General features: G+C 41.5%; 1 protein-coding gene across 6 annotated transcripts in view; it reads left to right on the top strand.

Annotated features, from left to right (window-relative positions):
- The window catches only part of DNAJC16 (DnaJ heat shock protein family (Hsp40) member C16), a 37,767-nt gene that overhangs the window by 4,110 nt on the left and 8,968 nt on the right, over nt 1-24,689 (top strand). For all 6 annotated transcript variants that reach the window (XM_067016945.1, XM_059066586.2, XM_067016912.1 and 3 more), the window contains 6 exons: nt 2,395-2,461; nt 3,479-3,812; nt 13,492-13,676; nt 15,481-15,585; nt 16,271-16,429; nt 24,038-24,168. In XM_067016945.1, the coding sequence (XP_066873046.1) occupies nt 15,559-15,585; nt 16,271-16,429; nt 24,038-24,168 (317 nt within the window). In that variant the 5' untranslated portion in view covers nt 2,395-2,461; nt 3,479-3,812; nt 13,492-13,676; nt 15,481-15,558. The remainder of the gene's footprint in view (nt 1-2,394; nt 2,462-3,478; nt 3,813-13,491; nt 13,677-15,480; nt 15,586-16,270; nt 16,430-24,037; nt 24,169-24,689) is intronic.

Genomic DNA, 24,689 nt, shown 5'->3' with positions numbered 1-24,689 from the left:
TTTACCTCTGTATTTTCACTGTACTATTATTTTCTGCTGTTTTGGCTATGGCAGCATTTTATCAATGAAACAGTTTGTTTCATTTCAAAATGGTTTCATATACAGTTGGCCCTTGAACAACATGGGTTTGAACTGTGCAGTTCAGTTGAGCCCCATGTTGTTCAATGGTCAGCTGTACACTGAAAATAACAGTGTCCCAGTTTGACTTTTCAGAGTGAGCTATCACAGTAGGGAATGGTTAATTATTGAATTAGATTTGTAACCTTCCTCTGCTGTTTTACCACTTAATAGTATTTCTTACATTGCTCAAGAGCTTTCCCTTTGCTTGGTGAAACCTCTGTTTTTTGAGAGTTTTATTTGGCAAGAATTTTTAGGACTTTAAGCCCAAGAGGTAGCATCTCAAGTAATCCTGAGAGAACTGCTCCGAGGAGGCGATAGGGGGAGCTAGGATATATAGAGGTTTTGCAACAAAGGGCAGGTAGTCCAGAAACCATATTAAATTACTTTTTATCTCAGAAAAACTGTTTCTTTCCCAATAATTAAGTTTTATTAAGGTACTTTTCTTTTGTCATCTACACCAGCAGAATAACTCCTCCCACCCCAAGAAAAAGGCATCATAAAATTTGATTTGAAGCAAATGGGTATAATGTAGTCATTCACCTCAACAGTAATTGATTTGTCTGATACTTTCCTATATTACTTTTTCTACCTTCATTTTTATTCCCTTAAAGGTAGCACTAGACAGCCAGTAGATACCAAGTACAGTATTTTCTTCACTTTGGAATTTAAAGGGTGTGTATAATATTGTAGTCTGTGAAATGTTTCATGTACACTGAAAATAGCATTGGATGGTACTTTCCTAGAGCTGAATTTATCCTTTTCTAAATGTTTTCAACTTTGTGGTATCTTCCTATAATAAGGAAAATATTCCTTATAAGCTAAAACCGTCTTATGGTATCCTCCTTGTTCTTGGGCCTTGGTTTCCTCTGTTTCAGGATCTGTGGTTTTAACCCAGCTCTCAATAGTCTGTCTTTGGTTCAGTCTCCTTAAAAGCTCCTTCCTACCCTTCCCTTCTCCCCCTACAGAGTTCTGTATGTTAAATCTTCATTTGTGCAATTGCATAATTTTTATCTTCTCAGCCTTTGGCCTAAGTTTGAACGTCGAAAGCACTTTTTTTTTTTTTTCCAGTCATCCAGAAACACTTTGGAACCACCGTCTTGTTTCCTTAAGTCATTATTTTCATTGACATCTAGCTGAGATTTTTTCCCTACTAATATTTGTAACAGGATTAAATATTTAAGGGAGGAATGATGTCTAAATTCAACAACCAATAATTTGAAGGTTTTTTATTTTTAGAGAAGTCAGAATATTGGTATAATTCATTCAGACATGTTCCTGCTAGAATAAGTTGGTCAAGTTGTAAATTTTTTTTATTCTGATATACTTGGTGCTGTTTTCAGTAGTCATTTGCTTCCCAGTGGATTGTTTCCAGAACCTCTGCTAGAGGAAATGTACTAGAAGTTAGCAGGAGTGATTACAAAAAAATAAGCTCTGTAATAGAATCTCTTAATAAAATGAACATTGAAAAATCAGTTGGTATAAAACACTGATCTTAAGTGGTTCTAAGGAAATAAAACCCAGCCCCTACTTTGCAAAACTTTAGAATCCCCAAAGCTGAAATTGGTACCAATACAAGAAGATTACAGAATAATATATGGCAGCAAGGTGGATACAGCTAATTGCCAGCTGTGTATAATAGCAAATATTAGTTCCAGTATTAGTTGAAATCACTTTGTATAAACTAGATTTTTCTCACATTTTAAAGCATGTGGCCTTGTAATTATTATCCATTTGTAAGTAGGCAGTCGGGCAGATGGGATAGCCAGGGGAATAGTGCAAAACTGAAATGTTCTAATTTGAACATCAGCAGCAAGATACCATCTGGACCAGGGTTGTTACTAAACAAATTCATGGAATATCCTAAAAACTGTTTGCTTTGTCTACCTGAGTTGTCAGAAGAAATACCTACATTGATATCATTCTAACATTGGGATGAAATGCTGCTATCCTGGGAAAAGAAGTTGGTTCTTATGGATAAGTGACTTTAACCTTGAGCTCCAGCAGTGTTTGGGAGCAGTGTAAAGACAGATACATATCCCACCCTTCCTCAGAGCCTGGAGCACTATCTACTGCTTTGAAAAGCGCTTTGGGGAGAAATTGCCTGTTTCACAGTTTATTTACTATAGTCACGTGAAGCAACTAATTGCTTCTCCCATTTTTAAGAAACTGTCCTGACAAAATGCCCTTCCACTTGCCTCTGTGTATACGAAGATGTTAATTGACCATGTATAGAACATTAAATCCATCCTCACTGCCTGCCCGTTTGTGTTTCAGGCATCCCGACAAAAACAAAGATCCTGGAGCAGAAGACAAGTTCATTCAAATTAGCAAGGCTTACGAGGTATCGTGTCAAACGTCGTGATGTATCTTTTAGCTCTTATAAAATACATCTTAGGTGATCAGTTTTGTAAAGTCCCCTCGGAGAGGGCATGCTCCACATGCCCTTGACCCCATTTCTAGGTGATGGTAGAGACAACATATTTGGTCACATCCAATATGTTGAAACTAGTACCTGAACACTCAGCTCTTAGAAAAACTGGCCTATTTCAAAGGCTTTAATTGGAATTTTAGAGTCACCCTGAACGTATGTCTCTATTTCCTTATATTACATGCTCACTTTGGCAGCACATATACTAGAAACTTTTATTAAAGAATCACAGAACCATTTGCCAATATTTATTAAAGTGAGTTAAGGTTACAAATACATTTAAACACAAGGTTTTAACAGTTTTCCAACATATCAGATTAAGTAAGTTGGTCTGGAATATGCAAGAAAGATAAGTCCATGGCTTCCTGATTTGTGTAGGGTAATGTTCTTCCACAGACAGTGCTTAGCTTATAGAATGATGCTTCATCCTAAAACAGGTTCTTGAATTTTAGACTTTCAAAGTTACTTCTAAGTAAGACAAAGTTAGCTAACATACAGTCACAGAATTCAATCCTGTGACTAATTTTTGGTGTTCACAGCTTTCCATACCTTCGCTTGAATTACTCCAACCTAGATGGTATGACTGAGTCAACGTTCTCGAGGTTGAGCCCTAGCGATCAAAGTTATGTTAAGTTTTCTTTGCTTTATTGATGTGTTTAGTAGTGTGATAGCTCAGAATCTTTAAAGCCAAGATGATCATGAGTAGCTACAGAACTGAAGTATTTTGTTTCTGAAATACTTAATTTTTCTATTAAGAGAAGTGTTTCATGGTATATTGAGTGATTGCATTTAAAACATCTAATTGTGTTGTATCTTTACATTTATATTTTTCCTGTGTCTTCCAAGCTGCTTACAGGAAAGTCCTTTAGATGATCTCTTTTTTTTTCTTCATTTCCCAGATTTCTTATTTTTTTTCCCCTTTCTTTATAGATTCTTTCCAATGAAGAAAAGAGATCACATTATGACCACTATGGAGATGCCAGGGAGAACCAGGGCCACCAGAAGCAGCAGCGAGAGTATCGCTTCCGCCATTTCCATGAGAATTTTTATTTTGATGAACCTTTTTTTCACTTCCCTTTTAATTCTGAACGGCGAGACTCAATTGATGAAAAGTATTTATTGCACTTTTCTCATTATGTGAACGAAGTGGTTCCAGATAGCTTCAAGAAACCCTACCTCATTAAGATCACCTCAGATTGGTGCTTTAGCTGTATCCATATTGAGCCTGTTTGGAAGGAAGTAGTTCAAGAACTGGAAGGGTTGGGTAAGATCATTTTATTCCTTGGAAAATGTTGGTATAGGAGAAGGTGACTTTTACATCTCTTGAATTTTATGGGATATTTGGGAGAAGGAACAGTTTATGTGACTTCTCTTCACAAATTCATGGTGACTGGTGTTTTCCGGGGACACATTTTCAGAGAGGGGAAATGTGTAAGCCACTTTCATACTGCGTTACTAACTTGAAGTTTTATCTATATATTCTCCTAACATCTAGTTGAGGGCCTAACCTAGAGGAAAAACTTAAAAATTATCGGTTGAACAAAGCAGCCCTCGAGCACCAGTTTTAATGCTGGTAGGTCTGCAGGTTATCCTTACGGTGTTTGTGATTTCACTCTGTGTATTAGTTTGCTTGGGCGGCCATAACAAAATACCACAGACAGGGTGGCTTAAACAGCAGAAATTTATTTTCTCATAGTTCTCAAGGTTAGAAGTCCAGGATCAAGGTGTTGGCAGGTTTGGTTTCTTTTTATTTATTTATTTATTTATGGCTATGTTGGGTCTTCGTTTCTGTGCGAGGGCCCTGTCTAGCTGTGGCAAGCGGGGGCCACCCCTCATCGCTGTGCGTGGGCCTCCCACCATCGCAGCCTCTCTTGTTGCAGAGCGCAGGCTCCAGACGCGCAGGCTCAGCAATTGTGGCTCACGGGCCCAGTTGCTCTGCGGCATGCGGGATCCTCCCAGACCAGGGCTCGAACCCATGTCCCCTGCATTGGCAGGTGGACTCTCAACCACTGCACCACCAGGGAAGCCCGGCAGGTTTGGTTTCTTGTGAAGCTTCTCTTCTTGGCTTGCAGACAGGCACCTTCTCCCTGTGTGTTCACATGGTCGTCTCTATGTATGTGTCTGGGTCTGGTGTATCACACTCTTTCTGTGACCCTAACAACCCCATTTTAACTTAATTACCTCTTTAAAGGCAAATATAATCACACTCTGGAGTACTGGGGATTAGAGCTTCAAGCTATGCATTTTGGGGGCGTACAATTCAGCCTATAACCCATAGTATTCTAACGGTCCTAGGTTACCACTCTCAATCACAGATTAGCCTTTCCTTTGTTCATAGGCACCACTTAGTGCCAGGAAAATTTTAGTGATCCAGGAAGGATATTTATTTTAATAACTTCTAAAAGTTGGAATTACCGAAATAAATGTGTGTGCGTGTGTATGTATTTGTTTTATAGGCATTAGCAGACCTATTGAGTAACTAAAAAGGGACAAACTCAACCATAGGGGCTGAGGGGCCTGGATGTCTCTGGAGAGCGTGCACCACTGAAAGCCATCCGTTCATTTATTCTAAAACAGAAATTTCAACCTGTTGTCCAGAGGCACTCAGGTACTCGGATTTGCCAGAATGCTTTCCTAAGGTGGAATCAAGTTCTTGGAAGGCAAGGGAGTAAGTTTAGCACGTTGTCTCACGTGTGGCGGGCAGTCGGCCTATGCTCTCTGCGGCGCCTGAAGAACGAATGAGAGACCAAGGTCAGGTGGAAACCACCGGATTGGGCAGCATCTTCATCACACAGCACGGCTGCACTTTGTGCCATGCCAGGTGGTGTGCTGAAAATCATGTAACCTCTTCAGTCTAGGAGCTGACATTAAAACCCCATAGCAGAACGTAAACATTGACCCAGTGCATAATTTAGAACGGTAATGCATTTACACCAAGGTCAGATCAGAGCCAACAGGCAAACATACATGACGTGAGGCAACAGAGTACAGTGGTCAGCTGTTATGAACACATGCCTTGGAGTCAGATAGACCAGTTTTCACATCTCAGCTGTATCATTTACTACTTTGTGTCCTTGGACAAATTACTTAGCCTAAGTTTCTTCAGCTCTAAAATGGGGTTATAATGTCAAACCAACAGGATTGTTATGAATATTAAATGAGAAAAAATGTGTTTTAAGTGCCTGATATATATGAAGTACTTAATAAGTGAACCTTAGAGAATTTCTGGTTAACGGGGTTTTCTGGTTTACCAAACTAAAATTTTTGAAAGCACCTATTTTGTAAATTTCCTTTTAAAAATCTTTCTTAAATGTTAGTTCTCTTCAGCTCATAGACTGTCAAGCACTGACTTTTGCCTTATTTTTAGCTACAGATGATTAGATGATTAGAAGCTGGCTGGACAGGAAATGGAGGAGCAACATTCAGGCAAGAGGGAACAGTGCAGGCAGGGCAACAAAGAGCATCCTCAGAAGAGCCAGCAGCAAGGTGTGACTCGAGTGCAGGTGAGAGTGGAGGAAGCAGAAGGAGCATGCCGGGAGCCAGGTGGTAAGGATCCTTAAAGGCCAGGCTAAGGAAGCTGGACTTCATGGTATGGCGTGTAGTAAAGCCAAGAGTGATCTAATCAGATCTGTGCTTCGGAAGGCTAACTGTTCAGGCTGCGTGAAGGACAAATTAAAGAAGGTGAGAATAGAGGCAGGGAGGTTACCAGTCCTGGCAAGACTGCAGCCATTGGCCTGAGCTTGGCCAGTGGGAACAGAGAGGGGACAAGTGTCAGATATTTCAGGGGTAGGATCATGAAGGGACCTGGCACCTGAGGACCATTTAAATGTGAGAAATGAGGAAAAGAGAGGCAGTCAAGATTGCCTCTGCATTCTGACTTGAGCACCTGGATGGGCAGGAAATACAGAGAAGAGTTGAATTGGGGAGAAGTGATTCTAAATAATGACTGTGGTCATTACACTCGTCATTACCAAGTGTAATGACATGACGATAATAATATAAGCATAATAATAATAGCTTCTATTTATTGACAGTTTACCGTATGCTGAGCACTAATGCGTGAGTATCAACTCATAAACAACTCTTTGAGGCAGGTGCTGTTGTCATCCCGCTTTTATAGAGACTTGGCTCATATCGGTACCTTGTCCGAGGTCTCACAGTTGGTATGTGGCTGAGCTGGGATTCAAACCCAGGGAGTCTGGCTCTATAATCCACACGGTGAACACGATGCCCTGCTGCCTTTCAGGGTCCTTAAATCTGCGATGATTGAAGGTCTGGCCATCCTTTGGCATTGTTGTGCTGTATAATCCTAATAAGTCAGGACTCAAAATGACAAGGATGGGAGAAGATGGATTTAGACCCATAGAAGCAATGTTCACAGGAATTTAGTCTGTTCCCCCACCTCACCCCCCAAGTCTCCTAGAAAGCAGGTTTGGAATAAGTGTATTAAATTAGTTTGGTTTTCCTCTTTGGAACATTCGGATTTGTTGAAGATTCCTGACAGTCAAGTTCCACTTGGAATGTTAGATGACGTTGAGATGAGATATCCACGTAGCCATGGCCAGTATCCTTGGCCACTCCCTGTCCGAGCAAGGCAGCATTATCCTTTAAGACAGTTACTACAGAAAATGTTTCTATTCTGAGTTGACGGAAAGAGCAGACAATCTTAAAGATTAGCTGGGTGGTCTGGGGAAGCCTGGACATTATCTCAGAATAACATAAAATGCTGAATTGCCGTAAATGAAGTAAGTGGAACAGTTCCACCCAGAGAAGAAATGTTGTAGCTATTTAGATGGAATCTACGGTCATGCAGTTTGGTAATAACTAGTGTGCAAAAGCACCCAACATTTATAGACAACCATGCTGTGGAGGAGGGTCCAGAAATAGCCAGCACTGCCCCTGACCTCGAGGAGCTTGCTGTTAATTGAAGCGGAAATAGGCACCCGGAAAATTCACACTGACCTCGCATTTGCAAGTACAGAATAATAGAGTACTACAGGAGTAAGTAGAAGATGCTAAGGAATTCACTGCATGTTCTCATTTAAAACTTTTTTATTGGGAGTTCCCTGGCGGTCCAGTGGTTAGGACTCAGTGCTTTCACTGCCATGGCCTGCGTTCAATCTCTGGTCCGGGAACTAAGATCCCGCAAGCTGCGTGGCATGGCCAAAAAAAACAAAAAAACTTTTTTCTTAACGGACCGAGTACTATATTAAACACTGAAGTAAATGTTATAACTTTTTTTTAGCCTTTTACTTATTTTTCATTGTGCTAGATGCTTGTATGGATTGTCTTTATCCCCAAAGTAATCCAACGAGGGAGAGACTATTATTATCCCTATTTAAAGATGAGGAAACTGAGGCCCAGGAAGGTTAAGAAACAACTGAGGTCACACTGTTCATAAGCAGCAGTGTTGGGGTATGGACCCAGAAGTCTAACTCCAGAGTTCAGTCTTAACCATTGTGCTGCACTGCTTAGAAATAAGTAAAACCTGGTCCTCGCACCCAGGAAACTCAGCTAAGAGACACACCTGAATCATCACAGCATACTCAGTGCTCGCTGGGAGCTGCAGTCAGTTACCAGGGTGTCAAGGAGGTTGCGTGTCTTGAAATCAGTTATCATTTTAGGGAAACCCAATTTGGATGATCATGTAGTGTTTATCCACCATGACTTCTTGTTTTTTGTTTGTGGTTTTTTTTGCTTTTTTATTGCTGTACGCGGGCCTCTCACTGTTGCGGCCTCTCCCGTTGCGGAGCACAGGCTCCGGATGCGCAGGCCCAGCGGCCATGGCTCACCGGCCTAACTGCTCTGCGGCATGTGGGATCTTCCCGGACCAGGACACGAACCCATGTCCCCCGCATCGGCAGGCAGACTCTCAACCACTGCGCCACCAGGGAAGCCCAACTTATTTTAAAAGAGAGAATAGTTCCTCTCTTTCAAGGAATTATTCCTAAAAATAGCTAAGTATAGAACAACTTCATACTGTGTAGGAAAACGGTCTGCCTGGATACTGGTTAAAGTATTTTTTTTTTCCTCCTAAAGTTCCGTGTTCTTGATTTTGTGTTGTTTCACATCATTTGCATCTTAGTAGTTTGTTTATTAACAGGTTTTGTATTTAGCCGGATTTGACAGTGCCATGTTCTTTCAGTTGGCTCTGTACCATCCCTTAAGGCATATGGAAAAGTTGAAAGAAAGATGAATATGTGTATGCGACAGAGGGGAAAATGAAAGAATTTCCCTAAAAGATGTGATACACGTTTCGGATTGCATAATGAAAGCAAATATAATTTGACATCTCAAAGGAGAGATTTTTAGTACTTTACAGAAAGAACACCCTCTTACAAACTCAGAAAGAGGAGAAGATATTTGTATTTTTAATTCCCCGGGACCTGCAAATTGGCCCGAAACATTGATCCGTAGAAAAATCAAATGTTTCTTTCTGAAAACAGTAACCTACACTGTGCCTTTCTTTTAAATTTGCTACTCAAGTTCGTGTGGATTCTGGTGTGTCCTTGTTATCCAGCCAGGTTATGCTGAATCAGGATAAGAATAGGAGAACTGTACTTGCTGAGCTCGCTTTATGAACCGGAACTTTGGAGTGTAGACAGTTTGAAGGCAGAGGAGGAGACGATAGAAATTGTGTTGTCCAGTGTGATTCAGAGACCTAAGTCACCACCAGTCACAGTGGTCATTTCCCAGCCTGAGTGTTAGGGAGAAAACAGTGCTGTCACCTTTTCTGACTCTTCCTTCCCAGCTTGGATGGAGGGAGAGGAAGGGATTAGTTAGGTCTGGACTTGAAGGAATTTCGGTATTCTTATTACAATCTTAAGTATCTTTTCAAGAGGAAAAATACCACAAATTTAAACACCAAATATGTATCATTCTTTATGCTATTCTAATTCGTGTGATAGTCAGTCTATAGGAAATAAGTAACATTCCTTCAGAGTTTAGAAGTCGGATTATAATATTAAGAATCGAAGTCCTTTGTAGAAATGATCCAAGGAATAGCCTTTTATAGACTGAGAAATGCTTATGTTTGATGAAGGTGATGTGGGTAATTCCAAGGACTCGGTGGTAATTTTAAGTAAAATAAATGAAACCAATCACTTGTATTCTGTTTTAACCAGAAAAAAAGCTATATTGATGGGAGCATAGGAAAGGTGGGGGGAGGATGACATAAAGAGTGAGAGTGTAACATTGTTTATCCCACTCCACACAAGGAAGGGAGAGAGTCTCATGGAGGTTAAAATTCCACTCCCATAAGAGACAAGTCTCTAGAGCAGACTTCACATGGTCTGGATGAAATCATACTTAATAATAAGAGTTGTAATTAATTAGGCACCCACTATATTCTAGGCTCTGGGCTAGGCTCTTTTTTATATTATGTCATTTAGTCCTCACAACAATTTATCTCCATTTTACAAATAAGGAAACTGAGGCTCCGAGAGGTTAAATGACTTGCCTAAGGTTGCACGGCTAATGGGCAGCAGAGCTGGAATTTGAATCTGGATCTGACTTTGAATACTTTATTCATTTACTTGTTTTTAAAAAACTGAGTGCCAGGAACTATTCTAGATATTAAGGATACAGCAGTAAACAAAATAGCCCAAAACCCCTACATTCATAGAGCTTCTATATTCTAGTGAAGAGAGACAAGCAAACAAATAAAATATATAGCCTGCCAGATGGTGGTAGAGTGTGATTAAAAAAAGGCGGGGTGCTAGGGAATGCCTGGGTGAGAGGCTTCAGTTTTAAATCAGGCAGATGAGGAAGGGCTCACTGAGCAGGTGGCCCGTAGGGGGCGAGAGAATGAGCTTCCGGAATATCTGAGGGAAGTGTGGGGGGGGGGGGACAGCAAGCGCAAAAGATCTCTTCAGTTTCCTTTGCTCTCCCGACTCCTGCATCCCTTGTCCTGATTCTGGGCCCACCAGCCACCATTCTAATGACTGATGCTAGTCCCAGAGTCTGGCAGAGGGCACCACTGAATGATGCAGTTACTGGAAAGGCATATATCCCCAGGATCAGTTAAATACGGTAGCTCCTGGCCTATGTAGCAATCCCTGGTAAGGTCATTGAGGGTGGGTCCATCTCTAAGAAATCGATCCCTCCAGCGTTCAGAACCTAGGGTGGAAGAGGGTACTGGAGACAGGAAGGAGCCAGGCTTTGCAGTCGGCCGGACCTGGGTTCAAATCTTGGTCCTACTGCACACTAACTGTGATGCCAGCTAGGTTGGCTCAGCCTCTCCAAGCACCAGCTTCCTCATCCATGAAGGTGACACTACTTAACCACTCAGGGGGTTTGTGGGTGGGAAAAGTGATACCAGATATAAAGCTGTAGGCATGCTGCCTGTCTTAGAAGGGGCTCAAGACACGTTGCTTCCACCCTTGGACCTTTGCTGTGTGGCCACTTGACCTTGCTAGATGACGTCTCTTCTCACTTGACATGAGACTGGGTCTCGGGTATGTGCCTGCTCTGTTCTCGTTCTTTCTCCTGCTCACACAGTCTTAGGTGCACTTTCATTTACTGACACTGTTCTGTGGTTGTTTTTAGTGCCTCTAGTGTGATAGAATAGTGTACTAGACTTGACTCTAGAACATCAAGTTGGGATTCTTTTTCTGCAATTTTATCACCTCTGCAAACTGGGGTAAGTCAGTTCACCTCTCCGAGTCTCTTTATCTGTAAAATGAGGGAAGTAGACTATGTGATGTCTGAGGTGTCCCCTTCCCTGCCCTTGAGATACTCACAGTCAGGTGGCCAGCAGATAGATTTGTGTAGCCTACTCAGCAATTTTAAAGTAATAAGTTTGCAGTCGCTGCCATTTACTCAGCAGTTCCATTTGGGGGATTTATCAATTAAGAAGTTATCACACAAGCACACAAAGATGTGTATACAGAGATGTACAAGGATGTCTATCGAAACATGCCTTATAATAGTGAAAGCCAGAAGCCATTTCAATGTGCAGCGATAAAGAATGGGTGAGGGCTTCCCTGGTGGCGCAGTGGTTGAGAGTCCGCCTGCCGATGCAGGAGACACGGGTTCGTGCCCTGGTCCGGGAAGATCCCACATGCCGCGGAGCGGCTGAGCCCGTGAGCCATGGCCGCTGAGCCTGTGCGTCCGGAGCCTGTGCTCCGCAACGGGAGAGGCCACAACAGTGAGAGGCCCGCGTACTGCAAAAAATAAATAAATAAATAAAATAAATAAAGAAAGAAAGAAAGAAAGAAAGAATGGGTGAAAGAGATTGCTAGTCCAGTTTCAGTGCTGAGCTCCTGCTGTGTACCAAGCTCTGTTCTGGTGCTTGGGGTACATCAGAGAACTAAACAAAGACCCCTGCCTTCAAACGGCTTACATTCTAACAGGAGAAGACAGACAATAAAAAACCCAGAGAATGAGGAACTTGGGCAGCGTGTTAGAAGATGGTAAGCGCCGTGGAAAAGGGAAAGTGAGGGGCTTGAAGGGGATCCTGAGTGTGGGGAGGGCAGTGTTAAATGTAGGAGTCGGGTCATCGTCATTGAGAAGGACCTGCAGCTCGTGAAGGAGCCACAGCTACACAGACGTCAGGAGATGCACCAGCCAGCACCGAGGTCCGAAGACAGGAACGAACGCGCCAGTGTGTTTAAAGAAGAACAGGGGTGCCGGGGGCCCGAGCGAGTGAGCGTGAGGAGTGGGAGAGGAAGGGGGCCAGGGACCAGGGGCCAGACCGCCGAGGGTCTTGTTGGCCTTTGTGAAGACGTGGTTTTATTCTGAGTTGAAATGGGGGGGCTTTGCCGGATCTGGGCAGAGGAGCGACATGACCCGTTGTTTATGTTTTAGAAGGAACGGTCTGGCTGCCATGTTGAGGACAGACAGTAGGGGGACAAGGAGAAACACGGCACCATTGAGGAGGTTATTGCAGCAACTTGGGAGAGATGAAGATGCATAAGAGACGGGGTACAATGGAAGTGGAGAAAAACAGTTGGATTCCTGCTGTATTTTGAAGACAGGACCAACAGGACTTGCTGACGGATCGGATGGGGGGGGGTGAGAGACGAGAGGGGTCAAAGATCACTGTTAAGACTTTCTTCCTGAGTGACGGGAAGGAGGGAGCCACCATCAGTGGAAATGGTGACAGCCAGGGTAGAACAGGTTTGAGGGAGGAGATCAGGAGTTTGTTTTTGAAAACTTTATACTTAGAGGTCTGTTAGACAGCCGAGAGAAAAAGCATATTTACTGGCTATTAACATTTACTGTATCTCCAATGTTTAGCAGAGGAGCTAGCCTTCCAAATACATTGGTTGAATGAAAGACAAGAAAAGTTATTCAAATACTAAGTGAAGTAAGTGTCAGATGATCCCATTTTATTTTATTTATACCTGTGTGTATACATACACACATACATATTTGCATAAGAAAAGGCACAGATAGATACCAAAATATTAACAGTAGTTATGTGGGATATGACCAAGTGATTTTAACCTAATCTCTTTCTCTTTTTGAGAATCTGAACAAAATCTCTATAAAATAGTTTATGTAAAAGGGAGACATGCTCCAAAAGGTGAGAAGACTATGATTCTAGCCCATCGTTAGATTCTAGGTTTTTTTCAACCATTGCAGAGTTGATGAACCCTTGAATTGTTTACACGTGCTGTTCTTTATGAATAGGAACACTGTGGACAGATTGTTCTTTTCTTTTGAAGTATTTCTTCATGATCTACTCCCAAAATTAGAAACAACGGACTGAAAGATAGAAAGATTTGTATCCCTTCTTAAACATTGCTAGATGGCTGTGCAGAAAAACTGAACCAACGTAGCATTCCAGCAGTGATAGAATGCTAGACAGTCTATCAGGAAAGATATCCCCTCCTACTAAGTCAGGATTTCAGTTTCACACCGAAAAATTACTTAGCAGCATTTCTTCACCTGCCGTGGGGGCATAAAAAGTCTTCATGGAGGTCTTCCATGTTTTTCAGGCGTAGGAATCGGCGTGGTCCACGCTGGCTACGAGAGACGCCTGGCCCACCACCTGGGAGCACACAGCACACCAGCTATCCTAGGAATCATAAATGGGAAAATCTCCTTCTTCCATAATGCAGTTGTCCATGAGAACCTGCGACAGTTTGTAGAGAGTCTTCTTCCAGGGAACTTGGTGGAGAAAGTAAGTACCTGGCTGAGAAGTAGTTTAAGAGGCTCCTGGGACTGCTGGCTGCCCTGAGCTCTACCTGTGGTCATCCTCAGACCTGAGTTTCATTTGGGGCAGGGCAAGACACGCATTAATTAATTAATTACCCTAACTAAATCATTTAAATGAAGTCTGCCAGAGACTGAAAATTGGAACAAACGAAGTAGAGAGACTGAAAGAATCATCCTTGTCAAAACCTCTGGGAAGACTTACACTGTCATAGGAATCTGAGCCTAAAATGAGAGTGCCTCTTATTTTCTCAACAAAAAATTAGATCACAACATGGGATGAAGGAGGTCTTTCCAACTCATGCATTTGTTCGTTTAAAGATACTTTTCTTAGGAGAGTATTCAAATTAAGTTATATTTGGTTATATATTTAATGACCATATCTATTTGAAAACACCAGATTCCATGAAATCAGATATTATTTTTGGAACTTTCAAAACATATAGCGATGCGCCAGTGTGAATAAATTGCACAAGCAAAAGATTGAGCTAGAGAAACCAGGCGACAGAAATTCCCACAAACTATAAACGATGATTCTTATATTTAAGAAGCACTTTTCCCTCAGTATCTGAGGTTAGAGATCACAGGAACTAGAAGAAGATTCTTAACGTTGCTTTAAATGAAAATGATTCGTTCCTTTAACAATACCAAGGAGAGTGAACATACAGATACTTCCGTCCTATTTCTACACAGCCTGTCCCACCAGGATCATTACCCACAGAAGAAATATGTGTTGGAGTTAACTTGAAATTGTCAGAGAGCATTGTAGCCTCCTAAAATGATGACAGGTTGTCCTGACAGGTCCTCAAACCTTTTTAAGATGCCTGTCGTATGTCAGACATTATGATGAGTGCTGAGGACACTTTCCAAGGAGCTCGCAGTCTAGTAGGTGACTGTTTCCATCCGATATGTAGAGTGCCCACCCTAGAGGTTTGAGAAAGGCTTCCCGGCAGAAATGACCCCTGTACTGACTTTGCCAGCTGAGGAGAGAGAAGTAGGGAACGAGTTCCAGGCATTCAGAGGTAGCCTGCTTTGTATGAAGTAGTCATTAGTGAGTGGGAGAAGACAAGATTAAAGGGGTTAACGGGAATCTCACTGTGAGGGTCTCCTTTAAGGAACTTGGACTTGGCCTGCAGGTGATGGAGCCATTGAAAGGGGCTGAGCAGTGGGGTGAAACGATGAGATTGAGGTTTTATATAGATCATTCTGGAAGCAAAGTGGAAAGATAAACTTTTTTGAACTACTACGAACATTTTCTAGATAGAAATTTAATTTTTTCAAGCTTTTAATTTGTTTTCTTGGGATTATTTTAAGGCATACACAGGGAAACACAAAAGTAGCAATTCAGATGGCAGTGAATGAACTTATGTAATGTATAGGTGGGGTGGGCCCACTTATTTTTATTTAAGCCGTTTTAAAAGAGCAGTTGTTGCATTATCTTCTAATAGATTAAAAAGTGCAGTCTATAATTGAGCAAGAACCAACTTTGAAAGCTCTTTTTTTTTTTTTTTTAATAATATGGTCAGTAATTGTTTCAGAAAAGATTATGATTTCAGTCTGTAAGGGTTGGATCACATGAAAATATGAAATCAATATCTCTGTTCTTTTAATTAATTTTAGTCAAATAAAGGCAAAAAATTAGTTGCCTGCATTTATTTTTTACAAAACAGTCTTTTACACATATTTGATTTTGTTTAATTATCTCCTGACTGTATTATAATGCAGTTGTTAAGAATTAAATGTTGAAACTAACATCCTTTATTCAATTTAAGGTTACAAATAAAAATTATGTCCGATTCCTCTCTGGCTGGCAGCAAGAGAATAAACCGCATGTCCTTCTGTTTGACCAAATGCCCGTTGTACCACTGCTCTACAAGGTACTTTAGGTGCCGGGGTAATGTTTTCTCTTGTTTTGGTGATTTTCTGTTTTGTGGGTAATAGCTCATCCCAGGAGAAATGCTTGAAGACCAGAAATTTGCTTTAACCACCATACATTGAGGACCTACTGATGCTATTACTGTGCTAGGACTTTCCACACACATAATAGCATTTAATCTTCAGAAGAACCCAGTGATATAGATTAGTATCCCTACTTTTACTGAAGCTTAGAGTGGTTGTATAACCTGCCCAAGGTCTCCCATGTTGAATATCGATTCCCTTGTAGCCTGTCTGATTCCAAACCTGCCCTCTGAATATATACTATACTTGTATCTAGCACACCTCTGGTTATCACTGACCTGAGACGGGAGAGGAAATGCTAAACCGCTGGCATGGTCATTGCCATCTTACATAAGTAGGGTACAGGTAATTCCTCAAACCTCCCACCCAGTACAGATCTCAGTAAGATGAATATCTTGATCTGTCTGAAAAAAAGAATTAGTTGTTGGTACGGTTTTTGTTCACGGAGCACCATAGAATGCCTACAAGGGTACGGGGGTGTAGCAGCCTGAGTGGGGCTCTATAAGCTAGCATTCATCTCCACCCACTGATGAGAACAAGTTACACGTAATTTAGATGCTGTGCTATCAATTTCATTTCTTCCTCTCTGTTATGCCCTAACAGTTGACTGCTTTCGCATATAAAGATTATTTGTCATTTGGATACGTGTATGTCGGTTTGAGAGGGGCGGAAGAGATGATGAGGCAATACAACGTCAATGTCTATGCCCCCACCATCCTGATCTTTAAAGAACACATACACAAGCCTGCAGATGTTATCCAGGTATGTGAGTGTCACCTTGTTTCAAGATGGCCCTCCCATTTCATCTCAGGGTGTCATATAAATAAACGGCAAAATCGAGCGAAGCAGGAGAGGAGAAGAAACTAGTTTTAATCTCTTCCTTTAGGGACTTCCCTGGCGGTCCAGCGGTTAAGACTCCGCACTTCCACTGCAGGGGTTGCGGATTTGATCCCTGGTCAGGAACTAAGATCCCACATGCCTCGCAGCGCAGCCAAAAAATTAATTAATTAATTAATTAACTAACTAACTAAGTAACATCACTGGAAAAAAAGAAAAAAACCCATACACTAAGTTAAAGAACATACACTGAATATTTATCTGATCTTAAGATAGGGACGGGCTAAAAACATTGGGGAAAATCTTGTTGGAGAATCTTAATAACTTGATTATAGGTTTTAAATTTTTATATAAATACTTAGGAATTTTTGATTAAACAATAAGGGAAGTAATTACAACCAATATAAAAGGGATCATTATCTTTAATTTCTGATGAGCTTCTTCTAATCAAGGAGGTCAACCCAGAACTTCTTGAGAATGACCACTTAATGAGTACAGAATGACCATTTAATGAGTACAGAGTTTTAGGGTGATGAAAATGTTTTGGAACTAGATCGAGATGAGGGTCGCACAACACTGAATGTACTAAATGCCACTGAATTGTGCACTAAAATGGTTAATTTCATGTTATGTGAATTTTACCTCAGTTTTTAAAAAATGTTTTAAAACTTCCCCCCAAAACAAAACGAACAAAATCCTGAGAGGAGATGCAAGTGACTAATAGACACCTTTAAAAACATAAATCTCACTAATAATCAGAGAAAAGCAAAATAAACATTTTCTTCTCTCATCAAATTGTTAAAGATTTTTGAAGGAAAAATACTCAGAGTTGAGACTACAGAGAAACAGGGACTTCTCTTTCTTGCCTTGCTGGAAGGAGCCTCAAAAGTTTTCAGAAAAGCGATTGGGTGATAAAACATCAACTGCTTAGCGGAAGAGCACTCCTGAGTCCCTACTGTGTGCCAGACAGGGCTTTCTGTGCTGAGGGTGCAGCCCTGGACAAAACTGACAGAGTTCCCCATCCTGTGTTCTAGTGGGGACGAGAGACAATCAGCGTAACACACTCTATCATGGTATGTTCTATAGTGATACGTGCCAAGGAGAAAAGTAAAACGGGGAAGAGGAACATAGGGTGTTAGGGGAGAGGGCTCACATTTTTAAGGTGGAGCAGCCAAGAAGGGCCTCATTAAGGTGACACGAGTAAAGACCTGAGGGAGATGAGATTACCTTTTAGGACTCTATCCTAAAGGAATAGGAACTCGGGCACAGAATTACATACAGAGGTGTTAAGTATCATTCATAATACCAAAAATGAGGGGGAAATATAAACATCCAGTGGCAGGATAATTATTGGTACATCCCAGAGACTATTATATAGCCATTTAAAATGGCAACTCGAGAATACTTAATGTTGGGGATAATTTTCCTAACATAATGTTACAGAGCGAGCAGGATGCAGAATTGTATACGCAGTTCATTCACTGACCTCAATTTTGTAAAGTGAGTGCCCGTGTGCATGTGTACGCATAGGAAAAAACTAGAAATAAGTACATCAAAACATTAATGGTTATCTTTTGATGGCAGAAATATATATTATTTCAATATTTAGGTTTTCAAAAATCCCTATAATGCACATGTATTTTTTAATATTTTTAATGTGTTTTTTTTAATCGTCAAGAACCTTTTGATACTTTCTCTTATAGGAGGCTAGGATGAGAAGAAAGAAATTCTCTAAAATCCTTTATTTCATTCATTCAATACATTCATTGCCTGCCTGCTGAGCACTAAATACAGAACAGTTCTGACATCCAGTGTTAGTCTTTGTCCTCCTTTGACCCACTGTCAGGAGAGGAGAAAGACCGTCCACTGCAGTAGGTGTCTCACTAAGATGTAGGGTTCCTCCGGGTGCCATGTCGACGTAGAAGGGGTCCTGAGACTATGGGACTAGGGTAAGGGGTGTGGTGTGTGACAGAACCAGATGGGGAAAGTGGATAGTAAGGAAGGGAGAGCAGGTTTCAGAAGAAGGTAATGAGTTCAGTTGAGGACATAAGACTTAGAACTGCCTTTAGGAAACCTAAGGGGAGATGTCCATCAGGCAGGGATCTGGATCCAAGGAAAGGCGGAGGAGCTGGAATAGAGATCTGTGGATCGTCAGTGACTGGTTAGAGGTTGAAGTCTTTAGTGTGAGGAGATCTCCCAGGCATCGTATGTAAAGTAAGGAGAGAAGGCAGCCAAGGACAGAACTCTGGACAATCACCAGCAAATAAAAAGGGGGGATGCCTGATGGCGACTAAGAAGGAGCCAGGAGAGAGTCAGGAAGCAAACACATGCCAGTTGTGGAAGAGAGGAAAGAAGGTCATCTCAGTCCAAGGTTAATCTGTGAGATTTCCTAAATTGCTTTTTGGTGATAGCTTGTACTCTTGGGAATTGTTATTTATTTATTTCCTGGGGAAAATCGGTAATCAAATACATTAACAAAATTGCTGGTACGATGGATGCTTTACCAATTTGTTCTTTATGAATATAAAACTGCATTCTTAACATAAACTGAGTCCTCCCAATGGCAAGGGGCTTAGTATAACACTAATAGCACTAGTGGTTTCTCTTAGCTCTAGTTAATTTGTTTTCATCTTCTGTACAGTGGTTATGGCCACATGATAATGGGTTTATTCATTCTTCTGTTGATGGACATTTCGGGGCTTTAGAACCAGTGATGCCGTGGACATCACGTGTATCCCGGTGTACCCAATCACAAGTTTCTACAGGATGGCAGTTTTAAAGATGTGGTTCACAGACCCCTGGGGGCGGGGGGGGGCTCCAAAAGACCCTTTAAGAGAGTCTGTGAGATCAAAGCTGTCTTCATAGGAACCACTAAGACATAATTTGTCTTTTCTCTGTGTTGACACTTGCACCGATGGTGCAAAAGCCATGGTGGGTAAACTTTCCAGTGCATACCCACCAAGTGCAAACACCAAGGCCCGGGCACCAGGCTGCTGGTGTGGCCATGTGTTCTTGACTCCTAAGCACTCGCTGTAACAACACAGAGGATCAACTGAATTGAGGCTCATTTCACTGAATAGCCTTGATGAAGCAGTAAGAAGTATGAATTTTATTAATAGGTAAATTGACACTCAAGTCCACGTCTTTCTGGTATCTTTAATGTTCTCTGTGACAAAATAGGAAGCGTGCAGAAAGCTCTGCTGCAGGCCAAGGTGCAGAGGGCGTCCTGGGGACAAATATTTGTGTGGTTGCCTAACTCAGGAGTTTTGAACTAGCCACTTTTCTTTTTTTTTTGATGGAACATCATTTTTTACTTGAAAGAATAATTGACGGACAACTATGGTTACTCAGAGTTAGGCAGACATTTTCTTTAAAATGAATGAAGTGAGCCTGGCACTTTAAGGGAAACAACTCAGTATCTGTCGCTGATGATAGAATACAGCCTTCCAAGGAAATTATAATTTTGAAAAATTTGTATCAGCCATCATGACCTTGATAGCTTCTCAGACTTTCTTATGAGACTGGTTCATCAATGTGATGCATTTTTTCATATGAATAAGAAAATTTGTCAGCATCTGGGAGATCAGTGAACCAATATTTTTCAAATGACCATGCATGAGTAAAAGATCCATTCTAAGTGCAAGGCGATCAGTGAATTTTACCTTCTTAATTTTTGATCAGTGAATTTTAATTTAACAGAGTACTGAAAGTTCATTGATGGCAATTCCCCTGCGGTCCAGTGGTTAGGACTCTGTGCTTCCACTGCAGGGGCACAGGTTCGATCCCTGGTTGGGGAACTAAGATCCCCCATGCAGCGCAGCCAGAAAAAAAAAAAAAAAAAGTTCATTGAATCCACATAGCAACTAACCTTTAAGAAATTACCATTTGTCCAGTTTCGGTGTAGTGGCAAAGAAGAATATCCATAGTTATCTGAAAAGCTATTAAAATAAACCTCCCTTTTCTAACTATATATCTGTGTGAGGCTGGATTTTCAACCAGAACAATATATGACCCCCGATTGTATATAGAAGCAATATGAGAATCCACCTATCTCTTCTATGAAACCAGACATTAAAAAGATTTGTAAAAATGTAAAGCAGTGTTAATCTTCTCACTAAACATTTTTTGGTTTTGGAAATTATTGTGTTTGTTTTTTGTTTCGTTTTGTTTTGTTGCGGTACGAGGGCCTCTCACTGCTGTGGCCTGTCCCGCCGCGGAGCACAGGCTCCGGACGCGCAGGCTCAGCGGCCATGGCTCACGGGCCCAGCCGCTCCGCGGCATGTGGGATCCCCCCGGACCGGAGCACGAACCCGCGCCCCCTGCATCAGCAGGCAGACTCCCAACCACTGCGCCACCAGGGAAGCCCTGTTGTTGTTTTTTAATGTTTAAAAAACGTTATTTATGTTAACATATATGGCTTTATTTTTTTTAATGATTGAATATATATATATATCTCTTTAACTTTACTAGCTAATGTGTTTTCCTAAGTACATTTCCACCAATCATGTGTGAATGTTCCATTGCTCCATATCCTTGCCAACACTAGACCAATTTAATTTTTCTGACATGAATGGGGTTGATTTTTATCAAATGCTTTTTACACATCCATTATGATTATCCAAAGTTTTCTTCTTTCATGTTCTGTAATGTGCTAAATCATATTAATCATTTTCTAGTGTTAAACCTAACTTGCATTCATGAGATAAATCCAACAGGATCATTATTTATATTTTGCTTTCAGTATATTGCTGTATTCAGTTTGCTAACATTTTGTTTAGGACTTTCACATTTATTTTCAGAAATGAGATTGACTTCTAACTTCTCTTTCTCAAGATGCCCATGTGAGGATTTGAATCATGAAACAAGATGGGGTGTGTTCTCCCTTTTTCTCTTCTTGGGAAGACTTTGTTTAAGATTGGATTGTCCTCCTTGAAAGTTTGGTCAAAACCACCTGTGTAAAGCCATCTCAGCCTGAGTTTGTGTTTAAGGAAAGATTTTTGACTACTGACTCATCTTCTTTAATGGTTATAGAACTATTTAACTCTTCTCTTTTTCAGATATTGTTTTATCTTTCTAGAAATTTTTCTGTTTCATCTAAATTTTCAAATTTAAATGTATATGTGTATATACATGTATATGTATATATTTTTAGTTTCTACAAACATAGGGAGTGATTCCTCCTCATCATCCTTTTTTGTTAAATATTTATTTATTTTTTTGGTTGCTCCAGGTCTTAGTTGCAGCAGGCTCCTTAGTTGCAGCTCCAGAGCTCCTTAGTTGTGGCTCCCCAGCTCATTAGTTGCAGCACTCAGGCTCCTTAGTTGTGGCATGCGAACTCTTAGTTTCGGCATGCATGTGGGATCTAGTTCCCTGACCAGGGATCGAACCCTCATTGGGAGCATGGAGTCTTATGCACTGCGCCAGCAATGAGGTCCCTTTTTTTATTTTTTTAATATTTATTTATTTGGCTACTCTAGGTCTTAGTTGCGGCACTTGGGATCTTCGTTGCCGCATGCAGGATCTTCATTGTGGCATGCAGGATCTTTAGTAGCGGCATGCATACTCTTAGTTGTGGCATGTGGGATCTAGTTCCCTGACCAGGGACCAAACTGGGTCCCCCTGCATTGGGAGCACAGAGCCTTAACCACTGGACCACCAGAGGAGTCCCTCGTCATCCTTGATAATGGTTATTTGTGCCTTCTCTCTTATTTTCATGATTGGTTTTACCAGAGGTTTGTCAATTTTATTAGCTCTTCCAAAGAATCAATTTTGGTTTTGTTAATTCTTCTTATATATTTATTTTGTTTTATTGATTTCTATATTCATCTTTACTATTTCCTTTTTCCTTGTCTAGTTCATTAATTTCTTGTCTATTATATTCATTTTAACATTACTCTCCAAGTACTACTGATACTTCATCTGAGTCCCAAAGTTTTGATAAATAGTATTTTCATTAATCACTTCAAATTCAAAATATTTCCTTATATCTGATATGCTTTCTTCTTAGGTCAGTAAGTTATTCAGAGTTTCTTTTTTGAAGAAGAAGAAGATGTTGGGGGGTAGGAGTTTTATTTATTTATTTTTGCTGCGTTGGGTCTTCGTTTCTGTGCGAAGGCTTTCTCCAGTTGTGGCAAGCGGGGGCCACTCTTCATCACGGTGCGCGGGCCTCTCACTATCGCGGCCTCTCTTGTTGCGAAACACAGGCTCCAGACGCGCAGGCTCAGTAGTTGCAGCTCACGGGCCCAGTTGCTCCGCGGCATGTGGGATCCTCCAAGCCCAGGGCTCGAACCCGTGTCCCCTGCATTAGCAGGCAGATTCTCAACCACTGCGCCACCAGGAAAGCCCTATTCAGAGTTTCTTAATTTCTAAACAAAAAGGGATTTTCTGGTTTCTGTCTTATATTGATTTCTTGTTTAATTGTGGTCAGAGAAGCTACTATATATATCATTTCAGCATTTGAAATATATGAAAGTTAGTAATAACAAAGTAGTCATATTACAGTTTTGTTGTCCACCTTTTATACTCAGTAACATTGTTACTTAGGAGTTTTGTGGGGTATTTTGTTTGTTTGTTTTTGGTTTTTTGGCCACACGCAGCGAGGCATGCAGGACCTTAGTTCCCCAGGGATTGAACCCGTGCCACCTGCAGTGGAAGCACGGAGTCTTAACCATCAGACTGCCAGGAAGTCCCAGGGAGTTTATTTTCAATTGTTCAGTTTCCTATAAATCTTGAAGTAAATTTGCCTAAAAATTCCAAATTATTGACTTTTTAAATCTGCTAGTGTAAAACAGTATACAAAAGTTGTCCAGTGAAAAGAGCACTTGATTTTTCCTTTGACCTGAAATAGCTACGTCATTGCTCTCAGCCCTGCTTTTTTTTTTTGCTTTTTTTTTTTTGTCTGCGTTGGATCTTTGTTGCCGCCTACAGGCTTTCTGTAGTTGTGGCGAGAGGGGGCTACTCTTCGTTGCGGTGCGCGGGCTTCTCATTGCAGTGGCTTCTCTTGTTGCAGAGCATGGGCTCTAAGCCCGTGGGCTTCAGTAGTTGTGGCACGCAGGCTCAGTAGTTGTGGCTCATGGGCTCTAGAGCACAGGCTCAGTAGTTGTGGCGCATGGGCTTAGTTGCTGTGCAGCATGTGGGATCTTCCCGGACCAGGGCTAGAACCTGGTTCCCTGCATTGGCAGGCAGATGCTTAACTACTGCGCCACCAGGGAAGTCCTAGCCCTGCATTTTTTAGAAAGATTACCACATGTTTACCTGCTCAGATGAGTCTGACTTACGTGGTTCTATTACCTTAGCCAGGATCAGGCACTTCTTTTTTTTGGTTTTTTTTTTGGGGGGCCGTGCTGCACGGCATGCAGGATCTCAGTTCCCTGACCAGGGATCGAACCTGTGCCCCCTGCATTGGGAACACGGAGTCTTAACCACTAGACCGCCAGGGAAGTCTCTCAGCTACATGTTTATTAAGCTGTAAGTAAAGCCCATTTTCAGTGAGAAAACTTAATCAGAATCCACTGTCTCTTGGTTTTTCTCCAGGCCCGAGGTATGAAGAAACAGGTCATTGATGACTTCATCACCCAAAACAAGTATCTGTTGGCAGCCAGGCTCACCAGCCAGAAGCTGTTCCATGAACTCTGCCCCGTGAAACGGTCTCACCGACAGAGGAAGTAAGGACTGAAGGCTTTGGCCCTGCTCATCAGTGCAGCGGAGGGGCGTGTTGCATTTTACTACAAGGCAATTAAACGTCCACCCTGAGGCCCTCAGAATTTATTCTTCATGTAACAAATATTGATGAACAACTATGACAGTGAGGGGTATAACAGTCCAGGGCACCCTAGGACCAAATTATTGGGAGTGCCAGAGAAGATGCCCCTTAGAGGTAGCACTAAAGGCGGAGTAGATTTTGCCGGGTGTCAAGGAGAGCGTGGGTCACTGTAAAGCAGCATGGAGTGGGAGAGAGTTACTGTTCCTACCAGAGTATTCCACACGGGGTGAGCCTCTGGGGGTCTTGGAGAAGGTCTTGGAGAGGAGCCAGGTTAATGACTAAACAGTAGAGAAGTGAGGGTACTGAGGAAATGGTAAAATAATTAAATGAAAATAGCAGGGCTGAGGCATACTTATTCATACAGAGTGTCTAAAGTCTGGAAATACAGGGAAAATACTTATTATACCTCTTTCAGATTAATGA

This window comes from Kogia breviceps, chromosome 1 (genome assembly GCF_026419965.1).
Source record: "Kogia breviceps isolate mKogBre1 chromosome 1, mKogBre1 haplotype 1, whole genome shotgun sequence".
Lineage (NCBI taxonomy): Eukaryota > Metazoa > Chordata > Mammalia > Artiodactyla > Physeteridae > Kogia > Kogia breviceps.
This window is presented reverse-complemented; position numbering and strand designations above follow the sequence as displayed.